The sequence below is a fragment of the Dasypus novemcinctus genome, unplaced genomic scaffold (genome assembly GCF_030445035.2).
Source record: "Dasypus novemcinctus isolate mDasNov1 unplaced genomic scaffold, mDasNov1.1.hap2 scaffold_106, whole genome shotgun sequence".
Lineage (NCBI taxonomy): Eukaryota > Metazoa > Chordata > Mammalia > Cingulata > Dasypodidae > Dasypus > Dasypus novemcinctus.
The window spans coordinates 1689176-1715622 of NW_026688145.1; the positions used below are offsets into that span (position 1 = coordinate 1689176).

At 39.6% G+C, this 26447-nt stretch overlaps 1 protein-coding gene across 5 annotated transcripts in view; it reads left to right on the forward strand.

Moving 5' to 3' along the window:
• The window catches only part of LOC101425735 (methionine synthase reductase), a 35300-nt gene extending 22000 nt beyond the window's left edge, over positions 1–13300 (forward strand). For all 5 annotated transcript variants that reach the window (XM_071213577.1, XM_004467960.2, XM_071213579.1 and 2 more), the window contains 7 exons: positions 854–1034; positions 3028–3070; positions 3976–4162; positions 7861–7979; positions 9054–9146; positions 9393–9572; positions 12383–13300. In XM_071213577.1, the coding sequence (XP_071069678.1) occupies positions 854–1034; positions 3028–3070; positions 3976–4162; positions 7861–7979; positions 9054–9146; positions 9393–9572; positions 12383–12527 (948 nt within the window). In that variant the 3' untranslated portion in view covers positions 12528–13300. The remainder of the gene's footprint in view (positions 1–853; positions 1035–3027; positions 3071–3975; positions 4163–7860; positions 7980–9053; positions 9147–9392; positions 9573–12382) is intronic.
• Positions 13301–26447: the final 13147 nt, after the last annotated feature.

Below are 26447 nucleotides of genomic sequence, written 5' to 3' on the forward strand. Positions count from 1 at the left end.
AGTTCTGAAAGTAAAATATATCTAAAGGATTTATAATTGCCACTATTTTAGCCTGTAATGTAGGACATTTTATTGACTTTAGACTTTGTGATACAAGGTGATATTGGTAAACCCTTTACTATCTTACCAAAGTCTGTGGAGAAATTTGGAACATGCATTCATTCTCCAGCATTTTCCTGAGTGCTTATTCTCCATTCAGCACTGACATCAACTCTTTAAGGAATCCACACAATCTATTAGACTCTGGTATTTTAGGCAGGGAAACTGTGCCATCCATTTAGACATTCTTACTGCCCTTGTGTCTTATGGCCAACTTGAAGCTCAGCTTTGCTTTCTGGAAGTCGTGCCTTATTTGGAAGGCCCCTGATAGCCTGTGTCCCCTGCTGGAGTGAGTAGCCCCATGCACCTGTGAGCCCTTGGGCAGATGTCTTCTTGACCAGAACCTTACCTGCCACAGGCCTATTGTAAATGCCTGTGGAAAATGTCAGTCAAAATCACCAGCTGAGACAAAAACAGGTGTGTCCAGAAACAGACTCTTGGCTTTTGAGACTTCTTGAGCACATCTACTCCGATATACCTGACAGATATTTTAAGATCATGCTTGTGACCAAGGACCTTGCTTTAGGACCTTGGGCAAGTGAGCAAAATCAGAAGTAGAAGTGGGATTTTCCTAGTAGGTGGACATTAAAGCAGGTAGTAAATTAGATTCTCTTTTCCTGAGAACACTCCTTGTGACTCTCACTTTTTCTTGGACAGTTTGCCACATCCCCAGGCAGGTAATAACTGACTATTGTAATAGCCCTAACCACAGGGGTGTGGTGGTTTAAATCTGCTTCCTTTTTTCTGGCCACAGGCATTTTTGCGAGCCCTTGTGGACTATACAGGTGATGGTGCTGACAGGCGAAGGCTCCAGGAGCTGTGCAGTAAGCAAGGGGCTGCTGATTATAACCGCTTTGTGAGGGATGCTTGCCTTGGCTTGCTGGACCTCCTCCATGCCTTTCCATCTTGTCAGCCACCACTTTCAGTGCTGCTTGGTAAGTGGCCTTGGTCTTCGAGTGCACTGATGTGTGGGTACTCTTTCTGTAAGAAAGAGAAATTGCTGCTCTTTATTACCTTTTGGAACTTTATACAGCCATAGTGAGAACTCATCTAAATTAAATTATGATCAGTAAAGATCTTATATATTGTCTTCAGGGTGCTGTGACCTCTGGACTGCCTTCTAGAAGTCAGAGTCCCTCTTCCAAGCTATTTTATGTTCTTATTCTTCCACCAGTGGTCACGCTTTATTCTTTTTCAACATTCTGAGAATTTAACATCTTAGCAAGTTAAGCTGTATTTCGTAAAGGCCATTTAGCCAAGTTTTATCTGAAAATGAACTTTCCCTCCAAATTGTCTCTTTCAAAGTTAATGAAATCAGGTTTAACTGACAGAGATTAGCTCAGTGTGTGTGTGCTTCATGCAGAATGTGTTCATGCCCCTTCCAGGCAGGTTGAGACAGAGCGCTCCTCAGGTCCGAGGGCTGCTCACGCCATCCCACTGGAAGTCCACTTACTTGGGTCTTCCAGGCAGTGAGGCTTGGAGAGCCCATCACAGAGTATTCCAAATTTTTTTTTGTCTTTATTTTTTTAATGTTACATTCAAAAAATATGAAGTCCCCATATACCCCCCACCCCCTGAGTATTCCAAATTTTACCCAGATTGCCTCTGTGTCCTCTAGTTGGGATGATGACTATAAGAGCATCAGAAGGCATTTAAACCCTTACTACTTTCTAGTGCTTGTAATTTTATCATCTCTCTTTTCCTGTAGTGTAAAGCATTAAAGTCTTAAATATTTGCATCTGTCCTTGGTGAAAGCAAAAGGTGTTTCATACCTCTTACTGTTAGGCCTGCAAGCTCCTTCTTGATGCCCGGGAAAGTTCAGGGCACTCAGCTTTGAAGTCAGGCCCTGCTTGCTCTGCCTTGTGTCTTTGCATCCTTCCTCCTCCTCTCCACACTGGTTAGGAGGTGCTGCCAGGTGAGGCAGCTTTTCTGCTCCCAACATTCAGACCAACACTCTGACTCTTTGCAGCTCAGCCTTCCACCTCTAATGTGGAGGCGAGTAGCAGTGGGAACCCTGGAAAGAAGCTGTAAGGGCCCTCGTAAAGCCCAGTCACACATGGCTGTGTTCCAGTCCCTTTTGCATGTTCTGTTACCTTTTCTAGCATTATAAAAATAGCATTTATTACCTAGTTATGCAAAAAATGCATTGGTACTTAAAAATTTAAATTATCTGAAGTTTAATATGAAATTGAGCCCTCTGAAACCTTATTGTGGTATTTATTAAAACTAAGCCATTTTAGAAATGTCTTTTCACATTTTTGCTTAAATAACTTAAAAAATATAATATCGAACTGAAAATTCTGAAGTGTGTCAGTTTGGACAGTTTATTCTAATATTGATTCCTTAACAAGCTTTTGAAAGAGCACCTATGTATTTTGTAACCACTGACTTTCTAGATATTTGGCTTTAAAATGTTCAGTCCTTTTTTATTAATGATACATATAGAGGAAAAAATGTTCAATCCTAAATATTTCTCAAAACCCTTAAAATAGTGATCTTTAATCTTAAGGGATGTGTGTGTGGGGGTTGTGACCTTATTTCAAATCTGAAATCTCTGGACACCTTTCACCAAAAAGCTGCAGATATGCATAGAAGCCTGGAGCCTTGATCTGAAGCCCTTGCACAGACCCCTTTCTCAGTATTCTCTGGGTTTAGAAACCAGCATTTGGGCAGAAGTACTGATTTCAGAGTAAGGAAGTATAATATGTCTGGCTTTAATTTTAGGAATTGGGAAACAATACCCAATAATATTTTACTTAGTCACAGTGAATTTATATGTGCTCTAAAATATGATTTAAAACTAGACCATAAATTATTTGTGAATATTCTAAATAATAGAAAACAGGAGTCAGTTTTTTTGTCCCTCAGATATAAGTTCAATTCCAAAAGCAGTGAATTAATAATTGCTTATTTTCATTTTCTTTCTAGAACATCTTCCCAAGCTTCAACCCAGGCCATATTCCTGTGCAAGGTACTAATATTTGTTAATACAATATGGCGCCTTTTCTTAAAATTGTATGACTCAATCTTTTAAATCCTTAGTGTCTACTAATTTCATTTTATTCAATGAAAGCATACCCAATTTTAGGCATGAAGAAGACAGATCTAATAAGCTCCTATCCTCCAGGAGTTCATAAAGTTTAAAATTTTCTCCTGTTCCAGGTCCACTTCCATGTTTCTCTACTTAGAGCGATGAGCCTCGCTGTCCTCCGCCTGCCTCCTTTACTGGCTGACCCCTGTCTTGATGGGCTGGTGGGGCAGGGAGAGGCAGGAATGCCCCCATGAAGCACTGGTCCCCCTGCATGGGGCAGGCAGTTTCCTCTACCTGACCTCCATGCCGTGGTCACCACCATTTCCCATCTTGCTCTACCCTTTGCTCCTCTGTGATAGAAGGCATCACACTGCCTTGTTGATTAAGATTAACTCCAGAATGTCCACATGATTTAGCTTGCACTGTATCTTTAAAATATATTTCCAATTTGAATATTTAACTTTCTGCATGTATGTACCTCAGGCACTTTAATATTTTACCTACTCAACAGTAACTAATCTATGAGGTATCTGTCAGGATTTGTCCCTGTTCATTCACAAAGTTTTTATGAATGTCCTGTGGGTCTTCACAAGGAAACCTTCAAGGATAAGTCAGTAGTTGTAAATCTTTTCTAGTCTGAAAGGCCAAGAAGTAAGGAAGACTTTCCTGAGTGTTATCACAAAACAAGGCGAGAAATGTTTAGGAAGCAATATTGTCTTCCTCTCATGGGGCATAAACAGGTAGATTGAAGTCCACATAGAAATACTCCTCCACTGCAATAAGAAGAGGGGGTTACATGTGAGTTCTATTACCAATTCTAAAAACTTACCTATATGTCTTTGCAGCTCAAGTTTATTCCACCCAGGGAAGCTTCATTTTGTTTTTAACGTCGTGGAGTTTTTGTCTAAGGCCACGACAGTGGTTTTGCGGAAGGGAGTATGTACAGGCTGGCTGGCCACACTGGTGGCCTCGGTTCTTCAGCCAAGTGCGCGTGCAGCACTCACAGATGGCGGAGGAGCCCTGGCACCTGAGGTACATGGAGAGTGTGCGATTGCAACATCACTAGAATTTTCTTTGCCTGCCCAGGAAAAAAAAAGCAATAGCCATTGTCATCAGATTATTCAAAGGAAAATTTATGCTGTACTCTTAATTATAAAATCTCTATTGTAAGGACAGGAAAATATTTTCACTTCCTATGAATATAATTTTTTTTTAAGATTTATTTATTTTATTTCTCTCCCCTTCCCCTCCCACCCACCCCAGTTGTCTGTTCTGTGTCCATTTCCTGCGTGTTCTTCTTCGTCTGCTTCTGTTGTTGTCAGCAGTCTGTGTTTCTTTTTGTTGCATCATCTTGCTGCATCAGCTCTCAGTGTGTGCGGCACCATTCCTGGGCAGGCTGAACTTTTCTTTTGTGCTGGGTGGCTCTCCTTATGGGGCACACTCCCTGTGTGTGGGGCTCCCCTACACGGGGGACACCCTGTATGGCATGGTACTCTCTGCACACATCAGCACTGTGCATGGGCCACCTCCACGCGGGTCAAGGAGGCCCAGGGTTTGAACTGCAGACCTTCCATGTGGTAGATGGATGCCCTAACCACTGGGCCAAGTCTGCTTCCCCCTGAATATACTTTTTAATGTTTCAACTGTGCAGCCCAAAGCTGTCCCATGTATTTTCTAAATGTGTAAGACACAAATTTTACAGTTTTCAATTTTGGATAGTAAGAGCTCCACCTGTCCCTATTTCTTCTGTTTTTGTAATAGCTGTGGTACATAGGATCTGAATTAGTGCTGTTAGAAGAAATCACTTTGAAAACACCTAGGAGAAAAATATACTTGATTTTCTGAACAAATTGTGAACATATTTACAGCTGTACTTTGTGATATATTTTGTGTTTTGATATGTAAGGATGGTTGAAATGAAAAAAAATCATGATCTTTCATGAAGTCTTCTCCCAGATAATTGAAATGCATCATCTCTTGCTTTATGTTAGGATCATTTTGGCTTTTTTATGTCATTGGAGTTGAAAGGTCATAGCCCTTAGGGGTATTTATTATTTGAGAGTGTTTATTTGAGAGGATTTAAGGGAAATCAACTGCTTGGAAATGCCAGTTAGCTTTATATTTTCCTGATCTACCTGGAACAGAGAGGTACTTTACAGTCTTTGAGTGCATTTTTCACCCTCCCAACCTCCCCCCACTTCCCAAAAAGCAGATAACTCCATTAGAGAGACACAGGGACACTCCCAGGTTCCTTAGGCATAAATGGAAAACTGGGAACAGAGAAAGTAATTCCCCTGTTAAAAAATAATACTGACCTGGAAATACTGCATCACTTTGTGATCTCAGGATAATATAGGAACAGTTGAGTTACCTGTAAGGTATAAAAATAGCCAGTTGTCTCCAATAAGTTTGTTTTTTTTTTGTTTTTTTTTAAAGGAGTATTTTTAAAATGTACCCTAAGGGCAGCAGACTTGGCCCAGTGGTTAGGGTGACCGTCTACCACATGGGAGGTCTGCGGTTCAAACCCTGGGCCTCCTTGACCTGTGTGGAGCTGGCCCATGCGCAGTGATGATGCATGCAAGGAGTGCTGTGCCATGCAGGGGTGTCCCTGCATAGGGGAGCCAGTGCCATGCAGGGGTGTCCCCACGTAGGGGAGCCCCATGCACAAAGGGTGCACCCTGAAAGGAGAGCCACCCAGCGCCAAAGAAAGTGCGGCCTGCCTAAGAATGGTGCCACCCACATGGAGAAAAGACACAACAAGTTGACGCAATGAAAAAAGAAACACAGATTCCTGTGCCACTGGTGACAACAAGCGGACAAAGAAGACGCAGCAAATAGACACAGAGAACAGACAACCGGGGTGTGGAGGGAAGGGGAGAGAAATAAAAAAATAAATCTTTAAAAAAAAAATATTAAAATGTATCCTAAGTACTAAGCATGGATTACCATTCCACACGCTCTTTCCTCCCCTCCCCATTTCAACAAATTTTCACAGCCCACCCTACATGCAGGCATTAGAGCTGCAGGTATAAAGAGTATGATTTAAAACCTTGGTTTGCTCTACATGGTAGAGCACAGTGTAGAGAATGTCAGTGTTGGCTCATCTCATGATACCTGTTCTGCCATGGTGCTCAGGTGGGTGGGACAGTGTCCCCATACCCCCCACACACACTTCCTGCTCATGAGAGTTATTTGCTGTCAGCCAGCGTTCTCCAGAGAAAAGAAACAATAGAGTATATATGCACACACACATCTATAAAGAGATGCAGTTCAGGGAATTGGCTCACATAATTCTGGGGATCAACAAGTGAAATCTTAGGGCAGGCCAGGAGACTGGGAACTCAGGCAGGAGTGATGCTCAAGGTTAATCTTAAAGTCCACTGATGGCACATGGTAGTCACCTGTACACAGCCACATCTAGACTAGTATTTGATAAAAGGAGTGCTGTGGCCTAGCCAGGTTGGCCTGTAAACTCACCATCACCATTGACCATTAATGCTCACATAATCCACCCCTGCCCCACACCCTGCCCATCCATGGGAGAAGTAGATCTCTCTGCCCATTGATGTTTAGCTCATTCATATGACCAGCTGTGGCCAGTGAGATGGGAGAGACAGGCTGCCTGCCTCATCCGAGCAGGTGCACTCCGTGTGATCGCCTGGTGCAGTTTGCCCTCTCTCTCTTCCTCTGTCCTAAGGACATAGGTGATCCTGCTCAGTGCTGCTGCTTTAGGAGCTCTGTGGTGCAGAGCCACAGCCAGCCTGCAGCCTTCACATATCAAAAGCCAGACATTAGTGTTGGCTGTTTAAGCCATTTTAGATTTAGGGGTTGATTGTCACTGCAACAAGGGCTGACTAGTATTCTGGTCTCTTTACTGTCCCTAAAAGATAGAAGATTTGCTTTCATCCCACTCACTCTGCCCTCTCACAGGAACGGTGTCCCATTAGACACCACGGCCAGACATTTCCTCCCAGAGGCTAAGCTAAGGTAGCAGCTCCATCCCAGTGTACTTCCCTTCAAAAGGCTTAGCGCTCCCCACCAGCCTGTTGATACTTGTTCCTCCTGCTGGAGTGGAAGCTCCATGAAGATGGAGACTTTGCTTTGCTCACTCCTGCCTCCCCAGGGCCTGTTCTATCGAGTGCCTTAGTAAAACTGTTTAGTGGAGGAGTCAAGCCTATAGGTCAATGCAACATTACAAATGCAGTCTCATTCTAAATAAAGTCTTCATTTAAAAGATATGGTGTTCAATCTGTTGATGAACTTCATACAGTTTTCCCTGAATTAAAGACTGAAATGTGTAAGATTATTCTACCTTCCAGTGTAGAGTAGAATTCCACCATTCCATGTAAAACTTGGGCACCCAATCTAGATTTTTTGCATCTTTGTATTATATATTATGGTTTGCTTACTAGAGAGATCTTATCCATGGGCCTGGAAAAAGAATTTGATTATTATTTGTTCAGAGTTCTACCTCAAAAATAACATGCCTGTCATTTTGAAAACACTTCTGATTTGGATAGAAAAGAAAAATGTGCAAGCCAGACTTGTTTATTTCTATGTAGTGACAGATGCACTTGTGGTTTCAATAAGATTTAATGCTGCTATTTGATTTAATGATACTTCAAAGAGAATTAGTACTTTCTGATTGCTTTAGCAAAGAAAATCTTGCTTATATGCTTTTGCCTATGTTTTCCTTCAAACTTGTCATCACGATTGCTTTAATATTCCAGATAGCCATCTGTCTTCGAACAATAAATTCTTTCCACCTACCAAATGACCCTTCAGTCCCCATTATAATGGTGGGTCCTGGAGCTGGCATAGCGCCTTTTATTGGTTTCCTACAACATAGGTAAGTGCTTCTCGAGTATTTTGCAAGTAAAAGGCCCTTTTGGCTAGAAGTACCACAACCTTGTGGTTGTGGGTGTAAATATAATAGGTAGCCATTTTTCATTGTTTCATTGGTAGTTTTTAGGATCTTGCACTTTGGTCGTGAAATTTATTTTTAAAAAATTACCAACTTTAATAGCATAAAATAATTTGTCACCACAGGGAAAAGTAAGTACCATCTTAGAGGGATTTTGCTCTGTAGTGGAACTTTCTTTTTTATGGTAGCACTTTTGTTTTTCATTTTTTTTCAGCAGCACTGTGGTTTATGGCCTGTGTAGTTGTGAACAAGTTTTAGGCATACCTTCCTGGTGTGATGATGAAAACAATAATAGCAGAGATCTAGTTCCCCAAAAGTTTCAAAGTTAAATCCCAGCCATCAGTTATTTCAAGAGGGTGATATCAATAGGTGTAACTTAGTATCCAAAGAGAACTATATGATAGTTTTAAAAAATAAGCAGAATCATGCTTGTCTCCAGATTCGTGAAGTGATGAGCAATTTGTGTGTACTGTTCCCTAGATAGTGGAACAGTGTCCTTTGGACAGAGTTTTATTTTTTTTAGTTTTTCCTTAAGAAAGCAAAAGGGTAATGGCAAATGGACATACTCAATGTGTTTATTATTTCAGAAATAATTTAAAAAATAGATTGTTGTCGTACCACCTTTTAAAGGCCAGGCTCCCTGTACCACACCTTCAGTAATACTCAAAGCTTAATTTTATTCGTAAAAGCTGCTACTAACATCATTTAATGTATAATTTGGCCTAGGTTTCCCAATGTGCTGTTTACACTCTTTGTACTCATGCCACGTGGCCCCCAGCCAGCTCATAGACACCTGGGGCTTGTGGAGGTGCTGCCTTTTCTTCCTGTCCGCAGGAGTGGCCGCATCACCTGTGGGTAGTGAACATTAACTGAGGGAATGAACTTACAGTGGCTGCAAAGATGGATTTTACACACCCTGGGTTTGGTGGTGGTACTTCCTGATGAGAGAGACTGGTTTTACATGTTTATATAAACATCTTTACTGTGTTTTTCACTTAGAGAGAAACTCCAGGAACAACATCCTGATGGAAACTTTGGAGCAATGTGGCTGTTCTTTGGCTGCAGGCATAAGGACAGAGATTATTTATTCGGGTATGCCACAGTTCTAGGATTTTAATGCTTAACCACTGAGTGTACGATTTTAATGTTCAGGGGTGTTTTTTTTTTAATTTTTAAAATTATTTTTTAGAAGGTACTGATCTGGGATTGAACCTGGGACCTTGTATGTGGGAACTAGGTGCTCAAGCCACTGAGCTACACCTGTACCCTCTCATTCAGGTGCTTTTAACTTAAATTATGAACCTGCCAGTGACCCATTCATCATGTATTCTCTTTCAGAGAGGAGCTCAAGCATTTTCTTAAGAGTGGGGTCTTAACTCATCTGAAGGTTTCCTTCTCGAGAGATGCACCTGTGGGGGAGGATGCCCCAGCCAAGTATGTGCAAGACAACATCCAACTTCACTCCAAGCAGGTGGTGAGGATCCTCCTCCATGAGAGTGGCTGTATTTATGTGTGTGGGTAAGTGGCTATCATGTGTACAAGCCAGATAGGAGAAGGTAGTCAATGATGTTTATAAAAGAAACAAAAGACTCATCAGTTGAGGATCTAGGTGTGTAGTGCTGACACATCTGATTCTCAAGTACAGGAGTAGAAATGCAGCTCTAAAATGATTCTAACATACTTTTCATAACCAAGAGTTGTCATTATCAGGGAAATATTCAGAAAAATTAGTTGTGTTTGGTTCGATTTTGTTAAATATAAGAATATGTGATATCTGCAGTTGAACTAGGTACAGAAAAAAAGCATGGTTTTGACTTTGAGAATGTGGATGCTAGAAGCTTTTCCTGCAAGGCAAAATTTGTGGTGTCCAGGTTGACATAAGCCAGGGACAGACACTGAGGCAAGATCCATTAGAGAAACCCATAAATGCCCTAGAAATATGTGTGACACACTGGGATGACTCTTATTCTGTTGTATTGTTTCATTATTTGAAAATGACCCCTGACTTGACCTCATGAGCCATTTTCACTTCTGAAAAACAGTCTTGGGTTGATGAAGGGAGTCTGGATATCATGTTGGTGTATAGTTTCATTTAGTTTTTTTTTTTTTTAAGATTTATTTATTTATTTCTCTCCCTTTCTCCCCCCACCCCAGTTGTCTGTTCTCTGTGTCTTCTTTGTCCACTTCTGTTGTTGTCAGCAGCTCGGGAATCTGTGTTTCTTTTTGTTGGTCATCTCTTTGTGTCAGTTCTCTGTGTATGCGGCACCATTCCTGGGCAGGCTGCACTTTTCTTTCGTGCTGGGCGACTCTCCTTACGGAGCGCACTCCTTGTGCTTGGGGCTCCCCTATGTGGGGGACACCCCTGCGTGGCAGGGCATTCCTTGTGCGCATCAGCACTGACATGGGCCAGCTCCACACAGGTCAAGGAGGCCTGAGGTTTGAACTGTGGACCTCCCATGTGGTAGATGGGCACCCTAACCACTGGGCCAAGTCCGCCGCCTCATTTAGTTTTTTTTTTTTTTTTTAAGATTATTTATTTCTCTCCCCTCACCCCTCACCCCACCCCAGTTGTCTGTTCTCTGTGTCTATTTGCTACGTCTTCTTTGTCCACTTTTGTTGTCACCGGCATAGGAATCTGGGTTTCTTTTCGTTACGTCATCTTGTTGTGTCAGCTCTCCGTGTGTGCGGCACCGTTCCTGGGCAGGCTGCACTTTCTTTCATGCTGGGTGGCTCTCCTTATGGCACGCACTCCTTGTGTGTGGGGCTCCCCTACACGGGGGACAACTCTGCGTGGCAGGGCACTCCTTGTGCGCATCAGCGCTGCGCATGGGCCAGCTCCACATGGGTCAAGGAGGCCCGGGGTTTGAACCACGGACCTCCCATGTGGTAGACGGATGCCCTAACTACTGGGCCAGGTCCGCCGCCTCATTTAGTTTTTGATGAAGCATTTGATCTTCACTTTTCTTTTGTGGGGAACAGTGCCATCAGTGGGCAGATTCATGCTCCAAATATCTTGTAGTTGAGAACTTGGGAGTTATCTTAAATGGCCAGGCACTTAAAGCATTAATCGTGAACTAGCCCCTCATGGTCATGGGGATAGATCACCTAGGCTCATCTTCCTCAGTAAGACTGGAAACTCTGGCAGTGTCTTTAGGACTGGAGGCTGGGAGTATTTAATCGTCTCTTTCCTACATCTCTGCAATGAAGATCTCTGCTTTCCTTTCACCTCCCTCTACTCCAGAAAGAAACAACAAATTCCTAAAACCTGAATGGTCTTGCTTACTTCTTCACTTGTACCTCAAGGAGTCAGGAGGGAGTGTTCACAGGTTCTCAGCTCCTGGCGTCCATGACCATGTACTGCCCACCGCGCCTTGTCATTGTCTGCACTGGATCCTGTCCACTCTTGTCTCCTTGGCCTTTTCTTTGGCAAATTTCTCCGCTTTGTCATCCATTTTCATTTTTCTGTTTCTATTGGATCATTCCCATCTGCATACAGATGTGGTTAATTCTCTATTTAAACAAAAACAGATTTAAAAAAATATTTAGTAACTATGTAGAATAGTTGAATCGTATGGGAAACCAGCTTGACCTAATCAATGTGTAGAGAACAATATATCAGACAACTGCAGAATGAACACTCTTCTCACACAATGCCAATGGGGTTGTATAAAATTACTTTATGTTTGACCATAAAGCAAATCTTGGTCATTTTAGAGATCAAAATCATACAGTTTGTTTGCTGACCATTGTGTAATTAAATGAGAATTCAATACCAGGAAACCAAAAAAATCTCCAAATGCATAGAAATTACACAACCTACTTCTAAAAGACCTGTAGGTCAAAGAAGAAATCATGGAAATGAGAACATGCTTTGAGTTTGTGAAATCTCCAAACTACCCTAGAGAATTGAATGCATATATCCACAAAATGAGTTATACAAGAAGCTTTATTTATATAGATAACCCATAGTTAAAAACAACCCAGATGTCAATGGATAAGTAAATAAGTCATGGTTTATATATATATATAATATTCTTGCAAACACTTAAGGTGAGTAGGAGCCAGGTTGGGAAGGTTCTTAGGCACTTATTAGGGGTTTGGGCTGCCCCCTGGGACACGGGGGAGACTGAGGCATTAGAAGTGTGGAGCGATGTGGGCAGCTTTGCATCAAAGTGGCCCTGGAGGGCGGAGGCCTGAGCGAGAATGGTGTGGGAGGCCACAGCTGAGGCTGGGAGACCTTTGGGGAATCAAAGGGATTGCTTACTGACTTTGAGAGGATCTGGGAAACATTCCTGTTTCTTGAACACTGATACTATTTTCTTTTCTAGAGATGCTAAGAATATGGCCAAGGATGTAAATGATACCCTTGTGGAAATAATAAGTAAGGAAGCTGGAGTTGAAAAATTAGAAGCAATGAAAACATTGGCTACTTTAAAAGAAGAAAAACGTTACCTTCAGGACATTTGGTCATAAACCCAGAAAGGAAAGAAAATTAGGATTTTTTGTTTGTTTGTTTGTTTTTGCTGAAAAATACTAAAGACAACCTTATTGGAGCTGAGACTTTCAATTTTGAAAATTATTTTTTGACTATTCCCTGGAGGAGGTAGGGGGAGAATGAATCACTTACCACTGCTGATTGAATTCTCTATGCTCACCATCTGCCCTCTAGTCTCTCCTGTGCCTCTGATCCCCCACCCACATCTGCCCATTCTAGTGGGTGCTGTCAGCTGAGAGGCAGTCCACGCTACTCCTTCAGCACGTGCCTGGGACCTTCCTTACCTTCCTTACCTCCTGGAGAACTTGGCAGTACTCTCCTGATATGGGCCCCAGGGGTGGGTAGGCTGGTCAATATTTGGCTCTCTGAACTGATGCTGTCTTTTTTTTTTTTTTAAATAACAATACTTTATCATTTTTCTATGAAGTATGCACACAGAAATTTTTAAATGTATTTGAATTACACATGTACAGCATATCCAATTCGATGTTTATATAACTTTATCAAACTTATTTATTATTACCAAAACTCTATTTCTGATGAGATATTTATATTAAGGTAATGTTGCTAGGGATTTTTTTTTAAATAATGCTAGACATGTGAATTATATGTTGAAATTCCACTCTGAATGTGATTTATCACAATTCTTTTTATTATCAGCATTCTGGAATTTGGGGATATTAGCATTCAATTTAAAGACACTGGCATGTACATATTGAAGGAAAAGTAATAAACTATTTTTCTCTCTCCACCTCCCCAATTCTTTTCCTTTCTCCTCCATGGTCATATTTTTGTGTTTTTCCACATAATTTATCATCCCTCCATGATATTGCTGTATCTAAAGTTCAGAATACCAGCTTCAGTTAATAGTCCTGTATTTTTTAAATTCCCAATGACAAAATCTTCTCTTAAAATTTGTCACAACTGAAAAAATGTGAAAGGGTATGATAACTTATCTCATTGGCTCCAGTATATATTTGTTTTTTATTCAAGAGTTTGGTATTTCAAAAACAAATCTCTTCCTGAGAAATAAGAGCTGAAGGAAATAAGGCATAATCTTCAGCTTTTGTAAGGCTTTGTGGCTGTTCACTATACTTTTCTCAAATCTTGTATATTTCATGTATTTTATAAGAGAAACCAATCTTAAAAAATAGGCAGAAAAACATACGATGCAAGTACTCTGACATACATAATTATATACGTGTTGTATATATCAACCAAAATAGAAATAAGGTGAAAAATTAAAAGGGACTAAGAACAGCTTTCTTTATTGACAACTATAACAAGAAAACTTAACAATCAAAAACTTGTATGCATCTACCAGGATTGCTTATGACTCCCAAACTGATAGACCCTAAAGGAGAAACAAATTTTAACATGATGGGTGTTGGGAACTGATCCAGGCCAATTCCTTATACACAGTTCTTCTTTCTGTTGGACACTGGTAGATGCTGGGTTTTAGGTAGATATTGGTCAGCTGCTTCCCCACAGTGGTTTATGGTGAGAATAAATCTCTCTGTCCAAATTCTGTCATACATATGAATGTTTATTAAAGATTTATTATTAGCAGTCAGGTACAAAACATTTCCTATAGCCTGTCCTGTAAGCTTGATAAAACCAAGCCCTGTCTTTTTAGGTGGGGCAGCCACCTCTCGCTGGCTCGCCAAGGTGGTTGTGATGGATCCCAGGCTGATCCTCTTCCTGCCCAGTGGTGGACACCATGCTGTTTTAGGATTAGGCCTCAGGCACCCCGTGGGTGGGTGTGTGGGGTGGGCGGGGCAAAATCCTAAATTATTCTAGCTAATCTCAGAGTCTTGGATGCCACTAATCTAACCTCAGTTATTCTAACAAGCCACTGCTGCCCCACTCTTCAGGAATACTCAATGCTTATTGTTGGAGGCTATTGATGGGTGAAAAAATTAACAAAAGAGCTTGTGGTAGGGAAGTGGACTTGGCCCAGTGGTTAGGGCATCCATCTACCACATGGGAGGTCCACGGTTTAAACCCTGGGCCTCCTTGACCCTTGTGGAGGTGGTCCATGCGCAGTGCTGATGCGCACAAGAAGTGCCATGCCACGCGGGGCGGCCCCCACATAGGGGAGCTGCAAGCACAAGGAGTGCACCCCATAAGGAGAGCTGCCTGGTGTGAAAGAAAGTGCAGCCTGCCCAGGAATGGTGCTGCACACACGGAGAGCTGACACAAGATGATGCAACAAACACAAGATTCCTGTGCCGCTGATGACAACAGAAGTGGACAAAGATGATGCAGCAAATAGACGGAGAACAGACAACCGGGGTGGGGCAGGGAAAGGGGCGAGGGGAGAGAAATCTAAAAAAAAAAAAATAATAATAAAGAGCTTGTGGTAGCCATCTCTGGAATATGAATTTCCTGATTAGATGCTCACTATACATAGAGGGTTCCTTATTTTCTATGTCACATAGACATGGTGTGTGTGCTGAGGTATTCTAAGGTGAGTCACACCCTAATACTGGGATGCTAAAAGGCATATTTACTCATAAATTGTCAGATAAATCAGATGAAATATAAGAATTTGAATTTCACAATGAGCAAACTTGATACATATGCTGTACTTAGCTATGGGGCACCCACATTGGTTTCAAATACACTTGAAACATTTAAAAAATTGACTAGGTCATAACTACTCAGTAAATTGCATAAAATAAGGCAATGTCCACTGACCCCAATGGAATAAAACTAAAAATCAGGTATAAAATGCAACTGAAAAAGTCCATAATGAAGAATTTTAAAGCACATGAAAATGATTCATGGCTGAAGGAGGAAGTGAAAATGGAATACAGAATATTTAAGACTGCACTATTTCAAAGTAGTAGGAGTACACATGGAATGAAACCAAAACAATATTTGTAGGGAAATTTCAGTTCACAAATACTTGAATGCCTACTTTGCCACATACTGTTTAGTATGCTGCAGATACAGCAGTGAAGGGAATACGTAATGTTTCTGTTCTCAGGAAGCTCACATTTCTTTAGTTGAGAGACAAAATAAACAAATAGGGCGATTAAATGTTACATTCCTTTGGGGCCATGGTAGAATTTGGCTTTTACTCTGTTTTATTGGGACTAAATTAGGCCAAGGATTGAAGTAGGGAGAGGAAAAGCACTTGAGGGAACTAAGGTAACACACATTATTAGATTGTCAAGTCAGATTCAAAAGAGAAATCTTAACAAATATCAAGCTTTAGTAATAATATCAAGGGTGATTGGTAATTCCAGAACACTGAAGAAGCTTTGTGAAATCCAGAACTGCTTTTATAACTCCCTAGCTGTTTCCTTTCTGCGTTAGACCTCTCCTTGACCAAGAATTAGCATATGATGCATCTATTGCATATGGGGCATCACTTAGACAAAAACTATTTATTTAGGTTATGAGATAACTGCATTTTATACTCCAAAGATTACACCACTAACAACATTTTCCAGAGAACCAGATCCCATAAATCTATGCATCCCAGTTTTATTTACATTGACTGTCCCAGGCAATTCAAATATATCTGCTAAAACATTCAGTAATTATATTAAGTGTAGTTGTACTAAACCCAAATGAAAGAAATATCAAACAAATCCACTGATTTTACTGTTCAGAAGAGACTTTTTAAGAGGGATTTTTAAAAACCTTTTTTTCTTAAAGATACATAGATTACACAAAATGTTACAGTAAAAATAATAAGAGGTTCTCAAATACCCCCACTCCCCACCCTCCCCTCTCCTCCCACATGAACAACCTCTTTCATCAGTGTGGCACATTTATTGAATTTCATGAATACAATTTGGAACACTGCTATACAGCATGGATTATAGTTTAAATATGTTGTAATTTACACTCTCTTCCAGTCCATTCAGTGCATTAAGGCAGGATAGATAATGTTCTGCATCTGTTCCTGCAATATCATTCAGGGCAAAGGTACAGAAAGGTTGAAAATTAATGGAAAAGGGTGTGTCATGCAAACACAAAAAGAAATGTACAACTAAACCATAAAAGGGAGACGAGGCAAGAAATAATACTAGAGAAAAAACATTTTCATAAAGATTAAGGTATCAATTGAAGAGAAAAACAAAAAATGCTTAATACATATTCACTTAATAACAAAGCTTGAAAATATATAAGGCTAGTGTCAGAACTAAAAGAAGAAAAAGCCAAATCCAAAATCGGTTGGAGAATTCAACATACCACCCTTAGTAGCAGAAAGAAAAAATAGACAAAAGACTCAAGCACATTGAAGAGTCTTAACCAGCTGGACCTAATTAACATAGAATATTAAAGTTAACAACTTCGAAATACAGTCTTTTCTGGTCCCTATTGAATATTTACTAGAATAGACAAACTTTCAAAAAGCATATATGTTCTCTGAGAATTAAACCAAAAGTCAATTAACTGAAACTAGAATAACCCCCAAATATTTTGAAAATAACACCATAACCCATGAGTCAAAAATCACAAGGGGAATTAGAAATATTTTAATAAAGATTAAAAAAGCAGACCAAAATTTGAGTTATGCAGCTAAAGCTGTGCTTTGAGAGAAATTTGTGGGCCTAAATGCTTATTTTATAAAAGAAGAAAGACAGTGATCTAAGCTCCCATCTTGGGAAGCTAGAAAAAGAACAGTAAACACCAGGGATATAGAAGAAAGCATACAATAAAGATGAGAAAATAAATTCATGAAATGGGGAAATTGCAGTAGAGAAAACAAAGACCACAAAAGCTAATTCCTTATAAAGATTAATACAGTTGTTTAATGAATTAAAGGGCAGAAAGGACACATTTCCAATATCAGGAATGAAAGAGCATTGTGCAGACTTCAAAAAGGTAATTTTAGATCATTTGGACAAATTCCTTGAAAAACAAATCATTTAAGCTTTATTCTTTGAAGTAATGTAGTATTTGAGTTCATGATAGAAAAATAGAAGAGAGTGCCTAGAAATAGCCCTACAGGTATACCTCAACCACAACATGTACCATGGCAAATTAGTAGGGAAATAATGGTATTTCCAGTAAGTGGTACTGGGTCAATGGGATGTGTACTTGGGGAAAAAAATTACTTAGAACCATATCTCACATCACTCATAAAAACTTAATTTGAGATTGATCAAAAGTAAATATGACCTCTTATATTTTTTAATGTAACATTTTGTATGATCTATGTATCTTGGAAAGAAAAAAAGATAGTAAATCAACCATTAAAAAAAAGTAAAAATGTAAGAGGTAAATCAATAAAGTTTCCAGAAGAAAGCATGGGAAAATATATTCTTGGCCCAGAGATAGGCAAACGTTTCTTAAACAGGATACAAAAGACAGTAACTGTAAAAGGAAATATTGCTAAATTACACTTTAATAAAAATATATTATTAAATATATTAAAAGATAATATACTCATTAAAATATACCAAAAGGGGGAAATGCAAATCAAGATCGGGATATTTGTAATTCTTATGTCCGAATACATTTCTCATGTCAGGCATACAAAATTACGAAATTTTCTAGGCTATTTGTTTATCCTACAAATTACAGACCTACCTTGTTTTATTGCCCTTCGCTTTATTGTGCTTCATGGGCATTGGCTTTTTTACAAATTGAAGAATTGTGGCAACCCTGCATCGAGCAAGTCTATGGGAGCCATTTTTCCAACAGCAGGTGCTTGCTTTGTGTCTGTGTCACATTTTAGTAATTCTTGAAATATTTAAAACTTTTCCAGTATTACATCTGTTATGGTGATCTGTGATGGGCTTTATTTGATGTTAACTATTGTGGTTGTTTTGGGGTGCCACAGACCATGACATAAGACAGCGAACTTACCCAATAAATGCCCATGTTTTCTGACTGCTCTACTGACCAGCCATTTCCTATACTCTCCCTCTCCTTGGGCCTCCCTGTACCCTGAGGCATAATATTGAAATTAGGCCAGGTAATAACTCTGCAATGGCCTCTGAGTGATCAAGTGAAAGGAAGAGTCACATGTCTCTCACTTTAAAGCACAAGCTGGAAATGATTAGGTTTAGTGAGGAAGGCATGTCGAAAGCTAGGCCTATTACCCCATTTACCCAAGCTGTGAATGCAAAGGAAAGTTCTTGTATAAAATTAAAACTGCTACTCCAGCAAACACAAGAATGATAAAAAAGTAAAACAGCCTCATTACTAATGTGGAGAAAGTTTTTGTGGTCTGGATAAAAGGTCAAACTAGCTACAACATTCCCTTAAGCCAAAAGCTAATCCAGAGCAACTCTCTTCAATCCTATGAAGGCTGAGAGAGTGAGGAAGCTCCAGAAGAAAAATTTGAATCCTGCAGAGTTTGGTTTATGAGGCTTAAGGAAAGAAGTTACTATAACATAAAAATACAAGGTGAAACAGCAAGTGCTGATGTAGAAGCTGCAGCAAGTTATCCAGAATCTCTAGCTAAGATAATTGATGAAGGAGGCTACACTAAACACAGGTTTTCAGTGTAGTTGAAAAGGCCTTCTACTGGAAAAGGATGCCATCTGGGACTTGTATAGCTACAGAGGAGAAGTCAAGGCCTGGCTGCAAAGTTTCAAAGGACAGGCTGACTCCTGATGACTTTAAGTTGAGGTCAGTGCTCATTTGCCATTCTGAAAATCCTAGAGACCTTAAGAAAGATGATAAATCAACTCTACCTGTGCTCTAATATGGTGGATGGAATAGTTTAAGCCCACTTTTGAGACCTACTGTTCAGAAAAAAAATAATCCTTTCAAAATATTACTACTCACTGGCAATGCACCTAGTCAACCAAGAGCTGATGGAGATGTACAGTGAGATTAATGTTGATTTCATACCTTCTAAAACAATATCCATTCTGCAGCCCATGAACCAAGATTATGTTTGACTTTCAAGTTTTATTATTTAACAAATACATTTCATAAGGCTATAGCTGTGATAGACAGGGATGCCTCTAATGGATCTGGGAAAAGGTGATTGAAAACCTTTTGGAAAGGTTCTAAAAATCATGAAGAACATTTCTGATTCAATGGAAGGAGGTGAAAATACCCACATTAACAGGCATTGGAGGGAAGTGGACTTGGCCCAATGGATAGGGTGTCCATCTACCACATGGGAGGTCTGCAGCTCAAACCCTGGGCCTCCTTGACCCATGTGGAGCTGGCCCATGTGCAGTGCTGATGCATGCAAGGAGTGCCATGCCACACAGGGATGTCCCCCACATAGGGGAGTCCCCTGTGCAAGGAGCGCCCCATAAGGAGAGCTGCCCAGCGTGAAAGAAAGTGCAGCCTGCCCAAGAATGGCACCACACACATGGAGAGCTGACACAAGATGATGCAACAAAAAGAAACAGATTCCCAGTGCTGCTGATAAGGATAGAAGTGGTCACAGAAGAACACACAGCGAATGGACACAGGGAGCAGACAACTCGGGGGGGAGGGCGGGATGGGGAGAGAAATAAATAAATAAATCTTTAATAAAAAAACACACACAAAAACAGGCATTGGAAGAAGTTGATTCTGAGCCTCCTGGATGACTTCAAGGAGTTCAAGACTCCAGTGGAGGAAGTAGCTGCCGATGTGGTAGAAATAGCAAGAGAACTAGAATTAGAAGTGGAGCCTGAAGATGTTACTGAATTGCTGCAATCTCATGATAAAACTTTGATTGATGAGGAATTGCTTCTTATGGATGAGCAAAGAGTGGTTTCTTGAGATAGAATCTGTTCCTGGTGAAGATGCTATAAATATTGTTGAAATGACAGCAAACGATTTAGAATATTACAGAAACTTAGCTGATAAAGCAGTGACAGGATTTGAGAGGACTGACTCCAATTTTGAACGAAGTTCTGTGAGTAAAATACTATTAAACAGCATTACATTCTACAGAGAACTCTTTCATGAAAAGAAGAGTCACTGGATGCACTAAACATTGTTGTTATTTTAAGACCCACCCTTCCACAACCAACACCCTGATCTGTCAGCAGCCATCAATATTGAGGCAAGACACTCCACCTGCAGAAGATTACAACTCCTGAAGACTCAGATGATGGTTAGCATTTAAAAAGCAATAAAGTATTTTAATTAAGGTCTTCACATTGCTTTTTTGGACACAATGCTATTTCACACTTTATAGAGTGAAATCTAATATAAACACAACTATTATATGCATTAGGAAACCAAAAATTTTATTTTGACTTTCTTTATTGTGATACTCACTGTATTGCAGTGGTCTAGAACTAAAGCCCCAATATCTGAGATATGCCCGTACTGAAATATTTACAGATGAAATGATGCAATGGCTGGAATTACTTCAAACTGTTCAGTGGAGAAGGTTGGGTTGGTATGTGAGGATATAGAAAAAAAAAAGATTAGCCATGAGCTGATGATTGCTGAACCAGTAAAGGCTACTTGAGGATTCACTGTACAATTCTTTCCCGTTTCGTATATGTTTGAAAATTTCCACAATAAGAAATAAAACCAAATTCTTCAAAGAACAGGAAAGATGCAGGATATTAGGGGCTGTTTCCATGCCACCCAGGAAAGAGGGAAGACTGTTTAGGAGAGAGTCAGAGGACCTAAGTGTTTTGCTACTTTTCTCCAGAGTACCATGTGGTCATGCAGGACCAGGAATGGTGCACTGGTTAATAGCAGAGGTTCTGGACTCAAACCTTCTCACTTCAGGTTTTGACTCTTCTCATTGATTTAGTTCCTCAGTGTCTCAATTTTATCTGTATCAAGGGGTTAATAAAAGGACAACTATATCATAGGGTTCTTTTAAGGATTAAAGGACAAAATATATAAAGGCAGAACCATAATTGACTTATGGTAATTAATGTCCACCTTAGTTACTATTTTTCTTTCTAATCTCCCTTTCTTTTCCTCTTTATATTGATCTTCATATTGATCTCTCTCTCCACCTCTCTCTTCATTTCTTCCCTCTTTCTTTATTCATCTCTTCTTTTCCTCTTCTTTTTGTATTACCAAGTCTAAATTAAGAGGCTTATAAGCAAATTGTATTCACCCAGGGAAAAATAAAGGATGTTATATTTCTAAATATTCAGAGTGTGATTATAAGTTTAAAGCTTGCTATATAAAAAAATTAACAGGTACCTTAAATAATCCTTGACCCTGGATTTTCTGCTCCAATTTCAATGTTCCTCTGTCCTCCCTCTGTCTGCCATGTGCCATCTAAATTATTCCTTCACCTCAAGGTCCCCACCTGCAACTTGGTGTTTTCCCACAAACTGGGCCTTGTAAAATGTGCTTGCTTTCTCACCTACTGCAGTGTATGAATTTATTTCACTGGGAATGACTTGGCTTTTATTGAATTTCCCTAAAGTGTTCTTGTCAAATGCACTGTCTTTAAAGTTACTCTTATCATTCAGAATATGCCCATATTAATAAATTTTAAGATTTAAATTCTTGACATCAACCATGGAAATTTTACATTTTAAAATTCTTCTATCTTGGCATTGTATGTTCTCATGATTGAAGACTTTATTCATTCATTTATTTACTATTTAGAAGTTATGATTTGTACAGATTTTAATGATGGGGACTGACATTTTTCTACAGTCCAAAGGAGAGTTACATTCTGCTTCAAGATGTGCTTGGGGCATCACTGTGGTATAGATGAGAGCAAAGCTCATAAGCGATGGAGTCAGGAACTTAGCTGCAGCTCCTTGGAGAGGCAGAGAGCATAGTAAAGCACAGAATCAGCAACCTGTGTGTCTGAAACCTGGCTCTCAAACCCAGTTTGTGTCATTGGGCAAGTTACTTTACCTTTCTTGTGCCCCAGTCTGGTATAAATGGGTATCCACCTCAAGGGTAATTATGCCAATTAAATGAATTGATTTTGTGAAAAGCACTTAAAATGCTTTCAGTGAACCCTGTATAAATATAGCTACTATTAGGAATAATTTAATGCAAAATTTTTATTTTCTGTATGCTATTTCCATCTCTTTTTTTCTGTAAAATGCTGCCTAGGTATAGACTAGGATCACTTTGGGTCCCCTAAGTTTCTCAATTTATTTTGCTTCTGAGACATTAATGATAAATATTTTAAATGTCCAAACATAAAAGTGAGCATTCATGAATGTGAATCATTTGAATTAGATCAACTCATTTCCAGAGCTGAATTAAACATTTTGGTGAGATGAATGTTCAATCCCATGGCACCTGCCTGGTAGCCCGCCATGTGTTCCAAGATCTGGGTGGTTTTGATTCCCCTTCTGTCCTGTGCATTGTGGGAATTTGCCCTGGAAATTCAAACCCTTCTATGTCACACAGTTATGCATTTTTTCTAGTGTGGACATGCACATCAAAGTGGCTTATTTCCATCAAAATTGTGAAAACTGGGGAAAATGAACTACACCTGAAACATCTGAATGTCTAGGATAAGCTTTCTCTACTCAGATAGGAGCATTAATTCAAATGCCAATAAATGCAGTGTTACTTATACTGACTTAAATCAATTCTTCCAGGCTTTCATCTCTCTTTTATTTAATGCTAACATTTTTGTTTTTAAATGTAGTTGGTTGACATCTCACAGAAATCCAAATATTGCTTTTGGCATCCATTCATTTTCATGATTGGAGGATCTGATGGGTTTCCTTAGGACAGGACAATTTTTTTTCCCTTAAAAATATTCTTTTAGTGTGAGAGTGATGGTAAAGTGAAGTTGGCTGAAGTAGGCCCAATGGGTTTTAGCCATCTTTCTTAAGACACGGTTTGAGTCTAAGAATGCATGTAGCTCACTGCTCTGAGTTGTGGCATGTCTAGAGGAGCAGCAGCCCAGGAGGTGCCCCCAGCAGTGCTCATTTGGTCTGGTCTCTTCTGCCATGCTCCTTTTCAAGGGTGTTAAACATAAAGTTTATTACAAAATTTGTTTATGTTGCAAAATTTCATTCAGAAAATGAATTATTTATTACAAATATTATTTTATGATTCATAATAATAGTGAACACCCATAAGCTTACACCTTTTTTTTTTCTTCTAAAGGAGTGTTTTAGTTATTCTTAGGTCTTTGTGTTATGGATTTAATTATGTTCCCCACAAAGACATGCTGTAGCCTAACCCCCAGCCCTGTGAATGTGAACCCACTTGTAAATAGGTCCTTCAAAGAGCCTATAAAGATGAGGTCAAACTGAATGGCAGCAGGGAGGGGGGTGTTGCTTGATCCAACATTGACTGGAGTCTTTATAAGCAGAAGAAATTTGGAAATAGTAGAAGCAGTGAGAAGACAAATAACCACGTGATAGAGGCAGGGATTGTTGACAAGTCACCACCCAAATGTTACAAATGCATGGTGTATTAGTCTGTAGATGCAAAGGACAAGAAATCTGTTGGCTTGTATAAAAGGGTAAAGGCTTACAATTACAAGGCCCTAAATAGTGAAACTCAAGGTTACTTTATCACCAAAGTCATTTGCCATATGTTGAAGCAAGATGGTCACTGATCTCTGCTTGGCTCCTCCTTCCTGGGCTTCCTCTTCCTCTTAAAGCTCCATGGGCCCAGCTCCTTCCTGACCTCAGCTCTAGGCTGGCATAAGTTTGTCTCACAGTGCTCCCTGTATCAGTCTCTGGCATAGGGCTCATTTCTTTCCAGGCCTTCTTGGCTGCTCAGCTGCTCTGGTCTCTTCACAAGGTCTGCTGTGAATGATCAGGCAGATGACTCATCTCTCCTGGAGTTCCAGGATCCAAAATGACAGTTCTCTCTCTTCCTGTGTGTCTTCTCAAGGGAGTACCCATTTATATGGGCCCACCAAGGGCACATGGACTTAACGTGAGTTACACCTTACTGACATAGCCCAATCAGAAGCCCTAGATGGATTTTATCAAGTAAACTTAATTAGAGATGCCTCACTGAATTTAATAAAACCAAAGGGTCTCACACCCAGAGGAATAGATTAGTTTACAAACATAATCTTTCTCTTTTATGGATTCATCAATAATCTCAAACTGCCACACGTGGTCTGCTGTCACTTTGATCTTGGACTTCTGGCTTTCAAAATTGTGAGACAATACCTTCTAGATGTTTGAGCCAAACTATCAGTGGTGCTTTCTCATCAAAGTCAGCTGCCACATGTTGAAACAAGATGGTGGGCCATGTCTGCCTTCCCCTCTGGGTGTCCTCTCTCAGGTTCAGCTGCCCTGTTTTCTTCCCAATTTTAACAGCAACATGGCCTTGGACTGACTGTAAGCTTTTACCCCAAATAAATCCCCACTTAAAACCCAACAGATTTCTGGTACTTTGCATCAGCCCTTGGCAAACTAAGACACCATGTAAGTTTTAGAGACAGCTTTTCAAGTTCATCAGAACACCTGAAGAGATGATTTTTTATTGGAATTGACTTGAGTTGAAATATTTGCCATATTGTGACTTGCTTGAAAATGGTATTTCTCACCATTTCTTCCAGTTTTTTGTAATGTCCTTCAATGAACTTTTATTCATACAGAATTTGTACATCTTTTATTAATTTTATCCTTTGAAACACTAGGTAGTCTGTGGTCCCAAAATTATAATACTTTTTAAAAAACTCTGTCTCAAGAAATTGAAAATCTAGTTTGAAAATATGATTTAAGATAAGGTTCATCCAAGGGATTCAGAAGATATATCAAATAAAATTAAATAACTGACTAAGCCACACAATAATAATATTAAAGAATTGATTCTGATGGGATTTTAAAAAATAAACTACAGGCTTTATTCAGATTTCACCACTTTTCCCACTAGCATTATATTTTGTTCCAGGATCCCATCCAGGACACCAAATTGCATTGAGTTATCTTGTCTCTGTAGTCTCCTCCAGGCTGGACATTGTCTCAGTCTCTGTCTTTCTTTTTTTCATGGCCTTGAAGTTCTGAAAAGCACTTTTCAGATAATTTGAGTGAGGTCCCTCAATTTGGTATTTGATGAGTATTCATGATTACATTGGGTTTAAGATACTTTGAGAATACACCAGAGGTGAGGTAACTTTCTTATAGCTTCATATTGGGGTTTACATAGTGTATTTCAGGAGATATCTGTAAATATTATGAGATTTTATAAATTGTCTCATGAGACTGTGGGAATGCACAAGTCTAAATACCTAAGGGCAGGTGCAAGTCAGGAACTCCAGTGAAGGTTTTTGATGAATCCCCTGGAGAAGCTGCAGTAGAGATAGAAGTTCCCTCTTCTGACTGCTGAAATCTCATGTCTCCTTTCAAATTCCGAAATGGCTGGATGAGACCTTGATCATTGTTGAAGGCAATCTTCTCATTTGATTTCAATTTACTGATGCATTAAATCCACTAAATGTTCTCATAGTAACAATCAGGCTAATGCTTGTTTAATAAAACAAGTGGGCACCATAAGCTGGCCAATTTGACACTCAAACTTAACCATCACATATGGTATAACATGGTTTATCACAGTAGTGTTAATGTTGCTCACTTGGTTAACATGATATTTGCCAGGTTTCTCCATTGTGAAGTTAGTAATTTTTTTTTCCTTATTCTATTCTTTGGAAATGAGCCACCAAGTCCAGCCCAAATTCAAGGGAGGAGAAATTAATCTTTATTTCCTTGTTGCAGGGGTATCTACATATATTATATATAATTCTTTGGAAGGAAAATGTGTTCCTTCTCCCCATTTATTTATTAATTTAATAATTTATTTCTATCAGTATGGATCCATGGATATTATTTATTACTTTGGGTTGTAATATGATATTACATTATTTTGTTGCTCAGATTGTTCTAGCTTTCAGGTTGACTACTGAGTCCCTTTGACAGGTCCCCTCTGATTTTTTTGAGCATCTCTTTCTTTCTGGCATTCTGAGATGCTCCAGGTTCAACTTTTATTTTCCCTGTCCCAGCATCAGAATCGCCCATTTCTCCATTTATTAGGGAATGGTATTTAGAATCCAAGAT